Source organism: Xiphias gladius, chromosome 22, assembly GCF_016859285.1.
Source record: "Xiphias gladius isolate SHS-SW01 ecotype Sanya breed wild chromosome 22, ASM1685928v1, whole genome shotgun sequence".
NCBI classification, from domain to species: domain Eukaryota; kingdom Metazoa; phylum Chordata; class Actinopteri; order Istiophoriformes; family Xiphiidae; genus Xiphias; species Xiphias gladius.
The window spans coordinates 23,740,343-23,752,258 of record NC_053421.1 but is presented as its reverse complement, the minus strand read 5'-3'; the positions used below and the strand labels follow the sequence as shown (position 1 = coordinate 23,752,258).

The 11,916-nt window shown below is 39.7% G+C and overlaps 1 protein-coding gene across 1 annotated transcript; it reads left to right on the top strand.

The window, feature by feature from the left end:
* Positions 1–8,334: 8,334 nt before the first annotated feature.
* tnfb (tumor necrosis factor b (TNF superfamily, member 2)) lies at positions 8,335–10,270 on the top strand. Its single transcript, XM_040117893.1, has 4 exons — positions 8,335–8,704; positions 8,827–8,881; positions 8,997–9,056; positions 9,323–10,270. The coding sequence occupies exons 1-4, from the start codon at positions 8,519–8,521 to the stop codon at positions 9,781–9,783; spliced, it is 762 nt and encodes a 253-aa protein (XP_039973827.1). The 5' UTR covers positions 8,335–8,518; the 3' UTR covers positions 9,784–10,270.
* Positions 10,271–11,916: the final 1,646 nt, after the last annotated feature.

Below are 11,916 nucleotides of genomic sequence, written 5' to 3'. Positions count from 1 at the left end.
TGTGGTGTATGATACAGGCTGAAACCACCGCTCCAGATTGCTCCAGCTCAGCCTGAAACTCTTTAGAGGTCTTGTGCGGTGTTTTTTGAACAATCAACATCAGCCTTCGCAGACTTCTCTCACTGATTTTTTCAGCATGTTTGTGAAACCCAGTGTACTTTGCTTTAATGCTTCCTGTGAATGCATGTGCACGTAAATGTATGCAAAAGTCTTTTTAGATAGATATAGATAGGAGTTTTTTTACTAATCCCAAGGGGAAATAAAAGTGTTACAGCAGCCCAGTTACATAACCACAAAAAAAGATGTAGGTAAGAGCATATATGCAAATAACTAAAATAGACTAAAGTTTTAGTCACTCCCACTCCCTGTCTCATGAATGTCACCATTAGATGAGAAATGGCTGTTTTTACGTGTGTTTATTAAATGTAATACAAAAAAGGGGGAAAACTTCTATCATCACTTCCTCTGTCTTGTCAGTGATGATGAGTCACCTGACTTTATGTCATGTTGATGGAATGTACTTCCTGTATTCAAGTGTGTTTTTTTCTGTATATATTTTTTTCTGTATTTTTTTTTTTGGGTTTGTTTAACTGTAGCTTAAGTCACATGTGTGTGCTCATGTTGTTCAGCCAACAGGTCATGTGATGACTGTCTGAGAGCAAACACTAGTTGCGGCACTAGCGGCATTTTTGCTTCACCCTGCTTTGTTTCATTTTTGGCTTTTCACTGTGATGAAGGAAGAAGAATTGTGGATACACTTATTTCAGGCACCGCGGAAAATGAGTGCATTGTTGTGCAAAAACGTAATCAACAAACTCTTTTGCTACTCTGCTGTAAAAAAGGTCAAAGTATGTGACAACAAAGGGCAACAAGGGAAGGCGGAATTTACGAACATTAGATTGATGAAATGCAGGAGTGGTGACCTAAAAGATTAGAGAAGTGGTTCCAGGCTAGCAATGTGAAATGTGAATCCCGAGCTCTGGGGAAAATAGTAAATGTGAAACTGAGGACGAGTTTGCATGCTCTATTATAACAGTGCGGTATGTCTTAGTGACAACATCTGACCAAATTCTAACCGAAACCGTCTATTGCAGCCATGACAGATTGTTATCTCCAGCTGTGTTTGTCTGCGCTTCATATTGATCCTATTGGTTTTGACTTGATCTTAAAGCTGCTCTGATCAGTATTTTATATCGAGAAATGGATTAGGTGACCATGAGTAATGTGATACGGGCCAATGGCAGTGTCGTTGTATGAATCAGGTAACAATAAAATGCTCCCTGGCTCCTAATGGTACTAAAATGTACGGATGCAGTACGGACAGATGCGGAAGAAAATAAGACAATGGGAAGAAAAGGGAGTAACAATTGGGAATTTTAGAGCAAAGGAGCAATAAATGATTTTCTTAAATACTGGGTACCCACTGAAGTCTGGGAATAATGGTGTTATCAACACTGATATTCTGCAGAATTTATAAAGTATTACATAACTGCCATGAGGAAAAGGGCAAAAGCATTTGTTTTTATTGTACTTTAGTCAAATTTAAGAACATGAGCTGGTTGGCTTGGTGTTTAACCTGCTCCTTAAACCACTGATAACTCCCTCAATATTCCAAGATTTGAGCTTCCTACCCCAAAACTAAATTGCTGTAATCCAGCACTGGTGAGTATCCGTTATCATTATGGGAACGTAACCCTTGCAATCTTTATGTTCCTCAGTAATATACAGTATAGGTTTGACAGATTTTCCAAAAACCTCTTACTGTTAGCCGACTGTATCCTCGCAGTTTAGGTGGCACATCCTAACTGTGAAATGCATTACACCAGAATTACTTTACAGGTACTGCAAATTATCTGAGCTGTTAAAACCATTTCTCCCAAACTTCAATTATTGTTTCCAGAGCTGTACCCCTTAGGTACCCAGTATTTACAGAAATACATAGAGAATAAATTATTTTTCCTTTCCTATAAAATCCCCAATTGTTACCCCCTTGTTCCCCGTGGTCTTGTTTCCTTTCGTCATAACCTACGTTTTTGTGCAGTTAGAACTGGTATTTTATTGATACCCGATTCATTCAACAAAATTACACCGTAAATCACTGCCCGTATTATAAAGTGTTAACTTTATCTTTGCTTGTGTTCCAGCCCCTAACTTGACTGTTTTGATTCTTTCTTACCCTCTCATCAGCGTCGTTTCCAGCTTCTGCAGGCAGCTGTTTTTTGCAAAAAAGTCTGATAAACCCACTGTATGCTACCTGCCCAGCAACAGCAACGTTGGGGGACTCTCAGTGGGCTGCTACGGCCTGTAGTCTCAATGGGCTCTCAATGGGCTTTTTCTCTTTACCGTTGCAAGGCAACGGTAAAAACGTGACATTATGAATTTTCATGCAAGTATAAAAGGCTTTTTTTGTAAAAACCTGAATATGAGCAAAAAGATTAAAAAAATATATACTGTATATATTCTGTCCTATTGGAAACTGCCAGAATGGTACAAAAAGTATCCAATATGATCACACCCCGCCCGAAACAATGTCCCACCTGTCCAATCAAATAAAAAGTAGCCCAACAAACTGGTTGGAAAACTGCCTAATCTGACAACACTGAATGCGAATAAAGAGACAACAAATGTCACTTAGAACAATCATTTCTGACTGAAATGTGTCCATTGTACAAATCCTATAAATACAAACCCGCAGTCAGCATAACAGATAGTAGAGTATAGCTACAGATAAAACTAGTTACAGTCAGTTAAGTCTAGTTTGACTTGTTTTATTTATTTATTTATTTATTTTAACGTTATTTTAACTTAAATAGTTGGCCGAATTTCTCTCAGGAGTTGGTGGAGATAAGACAGAGCTAAAAGGAGAGTGACTTACATTTGTTAGGTGTCCTGGAGCATGCATCCAAATAAATGCTAATGGTGCTTCGCGCAAGTGTTTACTAGCACGTTCACCATAACTACTTTATAGGGCGATGGTATGTCAGCGTTGTGTTTACAGTTCCATACGCTGCCTCAAAGCGACCAACCAAATCCCTTAATTCAGGGTTTAATACACTCCATCGATCCATAGTCTGTTAAGGGATGATTCTGTTTTTATTACATCCGAGTTTTGACCATTGTTTCTATTGGTTATAATAATGTTGTACCCACCAAAGTTGCGATCTAGGCACCACAACAGCATCCCTAAACAAAGTCCAACGGGGCAAGATGATCGGACAAGTTGTAAACAAGTCAACAGGTTAATCAGACTCTCTTAACCACTTTATTTGGAGGGTATAACTGAAAGTGGGCACAATGAAATTGTTGGTATTAGTTAGTTGGTAGAAGTTGAAGCAGGCAGTCAGTCTGTGGCAGATGACAGCTCTGATGTTTGTGATGTTTACAGTGTACAGATGGGTGCTCATTTTCCATTCATCTCCATTTTCTCTTCTCAATTAGTCTAACTAACCTGTATCTTTTCAACCGTCTGGAGACCATGTTCCTTTTTTTTTTTTAATTTTGGTTTTGCCAAATTTCTATGCATTAATTTTTGTCTTTGTTTGGCACCTTTTAAACTCCCCTAACCCCATATGCATAAGTCAGACTTATCATTTTGTCAATTTAACAAAGTATGAAGCTGCCAGGAACCTAAATCACAAGAAAAATAACACAGACACCTATGAAAAAATGTACAAATCTTTAGTGATAGTCCCTCAAAACATACCAATACAACAGAAAAAGCAAATAAATAAAATTACCATGCAGTCTTTTTAAATGTAAAGTGATTTTGTTTCAACTTGTTTTTTTTGGTTCAAAAAATAAATGAGATATTGTATGAAAGCCCCTTGTCGGCAATTTCAATTGGTTTTTCTCAGCTTGTCTCTACGTGATATAAATATATAGATATATAAATAAAGCGTTGTTACTATACATAATAATACATGCTCATTCTGTTCACCGATGAATAGACAGACTTCGGAGGGTTGAACCTCTGACTCATGAAATATTTACGCAGCGATGTTTCCATGTCACCTGATCTCAGTAATGAACTTGTTGAGTACGATGTTATCACTACTGATAAGAATGATGGCCTATACAACAAAAATAGAACCCAAACTGTAATAAATCGGAATGATATTTTAGAAGTACGGAGGAAAGTTGTCTGGTTTTTGATGCATCACTAATGCTGCTGTGTCCTCACTGTAAAATGTCCTGAAAAACTTTCTATGCTAAGGCAAATTCCTATATATTCATGTACATTTTGATCTGAATTTGAGTGAATTCTGAAACTAAAACCTAACAACAAAACTGACGTGGACGTTCAAATTAGCCTCATCAGGCTACACCCAGTATGTGCTATTTGTTTTGGATGCCTGTGAAACACACACACACACTCACACACACACACACATTTACACATATTTTAAATTTAGGAACACACACACATATACCCTCCCATTTTCTAACTTCCCTTAACTGTTGTTTTATTTATATGAAAGGCATTTTCTCCAACTAAATCCAACGCATTTATTTATTATCACTTAGTTAAATTGATTTCTTAACCCTGTAAAAATGCCCCCTGAGTTTGGTATCAGCCGATTTCATGGATATGGCCAAAAGGCAATGTAAAGTTCCAGATTCACGTATGTACCTACCGGTTTCCAAACAAGCTCATGACAGGAAAATGAGAAGGTAAAGCACCTAACAGTACAGTAGGTGGAACGTAACTTCTTGGAGGCATGGTGGAGGTTTGTAGGCCACCAGACTATACAGTCTAGCAGCAGTGGAAGCCACCTTGCTTTTGTGGTTAAACCTCATTTTTGCCTAGTTTGTTCCCTTACACATCAATGGCTCCCTCCGAGCCCACACATGGTAACACTGAAGAAGGAATGATGAGAAGGAAACCCAAACCTTGTGATGTGGATTTTTATTGTTTATGTGTTTCTTCAAGAACTTGCACCTGTGATTGTGTCACCAGACAAATCTGAAAATGGAGCTCATCTCATGAACATGACATTTCCTTTGCGTACAATAGCTTCCTTCCTCCACTTCCTCCCTCCTTGGTCTCCCACCTTCCTTCTGCCCTTCTTCCTCCCATCCTTTCCTTCCTGCCCCGAGGTAATCTTTGTCGGCATTGTGGCTGAGCTCCAGTAAGTGATGACCACACAGTCCTAGGATTTAATGATGCAATCCATGAGCAAAATCAGCAAAGAACAAAAGAGGGCTTTCTCAGTGTTCTAGCTCTCGCAGGGGGGGTTACATGTGGGTATATGTCACCAGACAGTTAGGAGAGGACTGATAAAGATTCGGGCACACAGGGAAGGGAAAAGGGCACATAGGTATGACTGCTCAAACCGGGGAGGTTTAGTTTCCAGTGTTACATTTCCCCCAATTCATGAAAAGAAGCATTTGTCTCTTGGAGGAATCCAGCGGGGGTGTGTGAGTTACATATTACACAAGACTCCAGACTGGGGTAGATTTGTGTTTTTTTTTTGTCAGCTTGGAAAGGTTCAACGGATTGTGCAGCATGATAAAAATTACAGTATATGAGGTGTCACTTTTTTACTTATAACAATTATACTATGTTTTACAAAAGAATCAGTGTCCATATTATCCTTGGATTTATCCAGATCTAGATATAACAGTCTTGGGTTTCTCCCATTTTCTGGGAGAAAGGTTTCCCCTTTATTCCTCATGAAAAATGTTTGTTTTTCCATCAAACATCCTTTACTATGTCCATTCACTGTTTAAGACTAGGAGGTTCCTTTTTGTACCGGTCTTAAGTTATCACTTTTTTGCAGGCAGCCGGCAGAAGTTTATAGAGATATGGATCTCCTTTTAAAACAACATCCATTATCAATCCATCTTACTGTCTTTAGGAATTTCATGACCTAAAATGTCTATGTGGGTTAAAGATTTGTTCTCCCAAAATGTGGTATTCTTTGCATAATTAGCACTTAAATGCCCACACAATCTCCACTATCAACAGTGCTGTCGGGTATGGAGTTGTTTATTTTTAATGTGAGATGTGTTCAAAAAGTGAATTGTTAGAATTTCTTGCAGTTTGTAGATGTGTGTTGTTCCTCCTCTGATATCTCTAAATGTAGTTCCGATTCTTGTTTTACTTTGACATACAGAGCAAGACAGTCTTTATGGATCTGAAAACTCGAACATGGTTGTTTTTCTAAGTAACAGAGTTGGGAACATAGCCCATATATGAGCTTCCTGTACAGTCTGAGCACACCGGATATGATGACCAAAAACCTCAATTGGTGAATCTTCATATGAATCAAGTGGTGGTGGGTGAGTGAGCACGCGGAACCGTAAAGAAGCAAGGTGTAGATATGTTTGTGTGTGTGTGTTTCATGTGGGTGCATATGATGATGGCGACGATGATATCATCCTGCAACATCTTGCGGTCACTTTGTATTTACATGTTGGAATGAAACATGATTCATGGCCAGACCCGGAGGTGTAATTTCAGCTCTCACACACAAAACGGCGCATACACTTAAAACCACAATGTTAATATTCAGCGTTGCAGCACTTGAGTTTTGAAGGTTTCTAAGATATACACACACACACACACACACACACAATTCACTCAAAGCCACGCCACAGGGGCAGGGCCAGAGGGGTGGTCAGGGGTGGCACTAACCACAAAAAAACTGACCACGCAGAGACGAAAAAGTTCAGAAAATTTACCCCAAAGGGACAAAAAACAATCACAAAGAGACAAAAAAAAAAAAAAAAAAAGACACAGAGGATCAAAATAACCACAGAGAAAAAAAACCACAGCGACAAAAAATGACCACATGGACACAAAAATAACCTCAAAACATCCAGAATGACCACAAGTGGACGAAAAACAACTACAAAGATTAAACAATCAGAAAATTAACCAGAAAGAGACCAAAAAAAGACAAAGAGGAACAAAACAAACACAGAGAAAAAAAAGAAAAAAAAATTCTGCCAGAAGACAAAACTTACCTCTAAGGAGAACAAAATGACTACAAAGAGACGAAAAAAAAAAAATACAAAGACACACAAACCGACCACATAGAGACGGAAAAATTACCACAAACAGTCAGAAAATTTACCACAGAGTCAAAAAAACTATCGCAAAGAAACTAAAAAAAAAGACAAAGAAGAACTAAACAACCATGGAGAAAAAAGACAAAAAATGACCAAAAAGGGAAACAAAATTACTAAAACGTTGGGCATTTATTTATTATACTGAATAAAGGATTTAATTATTTATAATGTACAGTATATTATTGCCAGGTACCGGGGATTTATTTATCTGGCGCCCAATCATAAGAGAGGTTAGCTCAGGTTGAATATGCACCTGGCCCCTCCAAGTTCAAAAGTTTCAACACCCTCTCAAGGCGCCTCGAGCAAGCAAACTGAGAAAACAATAACAAGGGAAAATAATGGGAAAGAGATTTTGTAAGTGTTGCTAAAAAAAAATCACTGACACATGAAAACAGAACTCAGTGGGCATTTTAGGCATGTGTGATGAAAAGCCCGGACTTGATTGTCTCAAAAAGAAAAATTTGGGCTAGAAAGTGAAATGGGGAAACAAAGGCAGTGGCCATTGTCAATAAGGAGAAGTGTAAAATCTGCTTGAGTGGATTTAACAGAGTTGCGTCATCCCCTAGTTCTGAAACAGAAAGACCAGCACTGCCAAGTTTTTCCTCAGCGCAGGTTTCTCTTTTGAGACTGAGGTAGATTTCAGAAATGAATTGCGTTCTTTAAGTAAATACACTATTTTATAAGCAAAAAGAAAAAGTATCCAAAAATTCCACAGTATGGTACTCCTGGGGCATTTTAGAGAAAAACATTCAAACGTGTTGCCAAAATAGCTGATGAACAGGTTGATTTTTTTTTTTTTTTTTTTGGTGATCTCACATCTCGGTCATTTCAAAACATCTGGTCTGACCTCAAAATGCTGGTGAAATACGGGTTTAAGTGTAAAGCTCAGCAGTTACAGCGAAAACTCTAATTCTGTGAGTGGCTCAAGTCAGTAATGAGCTCGGTATGTGTTTATGTGTGTTTATGACTTGTGTCTGTCTCAGTGTGTGTGTGTGTGTGTGTGTGTGTGTGTGTGTGTGTTTAGAACACTGTCATTTTTTGAAACCGAAACGCAGCAACCAACCACTTTCCCATCCTAAAAACTGAGACTCCCATTGGGTTCCACACTCTGGTGAAACTCCGCTAAAAATTCTGTGACTTCTCTTTCCCTCCTCTCTTTCCCTCAGTGGCCAAGTTTGCTCTGCTGCTGCCTCTAACACTGTGTCCGCTTTCTAGAGTGACATCACTGGAGTTTCCCTTCTGCTGAAGCAGCTGCCGCAGCATAAATACTACACGCTTTCTGGCATAAGTTCACTCTAACACAACAGCAACACAAAGAGAGAAGTATCACCACGGAGCACTGGAAGCACCTGAAGACACAGACACAGCACCCAGCCAAGTGTTCAGTTTAAAGAATTTCCTTAACAGCAAGCAGCAGAGTCTCTAAGCTCAGAGTAGCAAAAGGATGGTGGAATACACAAGTGCGCCAGGCGACGTGGAGATGGGTCTGGAGGAGAAGATGGTGGTTTTGGTAGAAAAGAAGTCATCCACAGAATGGATATGGAAGATGTTCGGGGCCCTTCTCCTCGTGGCCCTTTGTTTTGGAGGAGTCCTGCTGTTTGCTTGGCACTGGAATGGCCCAGAGACGACGGTAAGGGGAAGCCCTGTCTCGGAATTTGATGAGAAATCTTTTAAAACTCTAACAAAAAGAAAAAAGAAAAGGCAATGCCTGTGTTTGTATCTGCAATCAATCTGTTCTTCCCTTCCGTACAGACACAACCAGGCCAAGCGGAAGCTCTAATCGAGGAGGACTCTGCTGAGAAAACAGGTGATTATACGCATGGTGGCTCATTTGAAAAATTCTGAGGGGTTTTGCGGGATATATTTAAGTCTTTGTGGGTATCTTGATGGACCAAATCTCACATTTGTCCTCCTCTCCTCAGATCTCCACTACACGCTGAGGCGAATCAGCAGCAATGCCAAGGCAGCCATCCATTTAGAAGGTGAGTCATAGCTCACCTTGATCTGGCTCTCAGCAAACAATGGGCTCATGATCTCAGCTTTCCAAAGAGACCCTTTCTTCCACTTGTGTGATATTTGTTGGGCTTTTTTTAGAGGTATTTTAGCCAGGAGAACTATAAGGAAGTTGTTGCATAAGTTACTCGTTGCCTTTCATTACACTTTCCTAACAACATACCTGTTACTTATTCACTCCTGTGTTTAAAAACCTTTCAAGGCTGTAACGGCGCTTCTTCTTCCCTATTTCCAGGTAGCTATGATGAAGAAGATGAGAGCTCGAAAGACGAGCTGGAGTGGAAGAACGGTCAAGGCCAGGCGTTCGCTCAGGGCGGCTTCCAGCTGGTAGACAACCAGATCGTCATCCCGCAAACCGGCCTCTACTTCGTCTACAGCCAGGCGTCGTTCAGGGCGTCCTGCAGCGACGGCAACGGGGAGGGAGCGGGAAAACGCCTCACACCCCTCAGCCACAGGATCTGGCGGTACTCAGACTCCATAGGCAGCAAGGCGTCTCTGATGAGCGCGGTGAGGTCGGCGTGCCAAACCCCTGCTCCGGAGGACAGCCACAGAGACGGACAGGGCTGGTACAACACCATTTATCTTGGTGCAGTGTTTCAGCTGAATAAGGGAGACAAGCTGTGGACGGAAACCAACCAGCTATCAGAGCTGGAGACCGATGAGGGCAAGACTTTCTTTGGTGTGTTTGCACTTTGAAATTACTCTTTGTTGTGATACTGATAGCAAAGATACAAAGCTCCACACAGTGCCATAAGTGTTGGCTTTTTTAACATTAATATATTTTATTTAATATTTTTTTAGTATTATTTTAGTTTTATTACTATACATCTTCGTGGTGATGTAGGAATGCTAAAATCTCAATGGAGATAAACCTTAACTGATTTTTAAAAATCCTATGAACTGTAACAGTTTGCAACATTATTTTTATTTTGGGCACTTTTTGTACATTATTTATGCTGACCTGAGATTGTAGCAGGCTAGACTTTCTCTGCTGTATCAGATGATGACACAGCTCTTCACTGCAGAGTTAAGGTTCAAAGATTATGAGGATTATGTACATAACTATTATCCCCTATCATTACAATCAGTATGTATTTATTTGTATTTATTTATATTTAAAATGTTGGGACTAGGTGTTAAAAGACTATTTATGTACTTTTTTATGTACTTTCTGTAAACGTGAACGTAATTAAAGAGCCAAAAAAAACAACAACATAAAATGACAATTTTGTGTTACCACAATGAACGAACTAATTTAACTGCTGTAATACCTAAGAGAAAGTCGCAGCTGAGTTGGCAAATAGCTCCAGCCAGCCAGGGCAGTAGCTCAAACACACACACACACACAGACCCCTGACAGCGGACTTGGTCTATTATTTGGCAAAGGCTGCTTTCAAATTCCTCCACAGCCAGCGAATACTTCCTTTGTTAGATCAGACAAGGGGAATTTCCTACTTTTTTTTCGAGTCTCATGGAGTGCTGTGTCAGGTGGAGGCCCACAGAAGCCTCAGCCCAGAGCGGGTTTTCCCCTCTGACCCCCCCCCTCTCGCACCCTGGCACACACTCACACACACACACACACACACACACACACCTCTCAACATCACAAAGGCACCCTACAACCTCCCCCCTCCTCTCCAAGCCACCAACCACTCTCCCCCTACTATTACCACATACTTCATCTTCAGTCAAGCATACATTGCATACGGTATGTGTGTGTGTGTGTGCTTCTGTTTGTGTGTTGTGGGGTCATGGGACTGTAGCACAGCTGGTCACAGTCACCATCTAGAAACACACATTATACACATATCAGATGCAGTTGGAAGCAGTGTGTTTACTTCTGTTTCATTTATCTACAAACATCCACTTATTGTCTTGGTAATGAGGTTCCCCCTGGCCTTTGCGCCTGGTATTGTGTTGAAAACCACTTCCCACTTTCCATCTAATGATCTCCTCTTCAGGGTTTATTTGCTCCCTGACTCCCCTGGGTCAACCTGTTAGAAACTATCAAGTTTCACTGACAAATACACTCAACCTGACACAGTTAATGGTTTAATAGGCATCATGAGTCAGAAAAAACAATAAATAGCTGGCGACATCTAGTGGATGACGTCAATAAGCTTGGCTGTGTAATCCACAGGACGTTGAGACTCCTTGTTTTATAATTAGGGAGCTGTTTGACAAAAAGGTGTGTGTTTCTAGCGATACAGATAAAATGCTGAAAAATTCACCGTAAAATTGCGGTTTTATTTTACAAATAGGATTTAGCTGAGCTGAAAAAAAAAGCTGATGAAAAATCCACAGATACATTTCTAACTTCAGGATAATTGCAGTTTCGGTGTGCTGCAATTCCTTCTTGTTCTGCATTTCCACTGATGCAAAGGGTATCATTGAAACACAAAAATATCACGTGAAAAAACAAGTATTTTATTTATGGTACCCATATATTTGCATACACATACTCTGAAATATATTAACATTTAAGATCTTAGATATAGTGAATACAAATATCCTCAAATCCATGTATATTGTCATATATGTGCAAGATAATAGAACATTTCCTAAATTATTTCTGCATTCATATGTTACACTATCTGATCCATGAACTGCACAGTTAATAAATATGGCCTATTTCATTCATTTATGACTGTCCTTCTCCATACCCTGAGCTAAAATGTATTAGAATAAACAGCAAAATAAAGTGGCGTAACCATGGTTTGTTCAGTTTAAAGTGCACACTGAAGTATATATATTTAAAAATATTTGACAAAGTATTGTTTTACCTGCTAATAAAGCTGTTCAGGTATCATAGCTTTATAAAATCTGGAA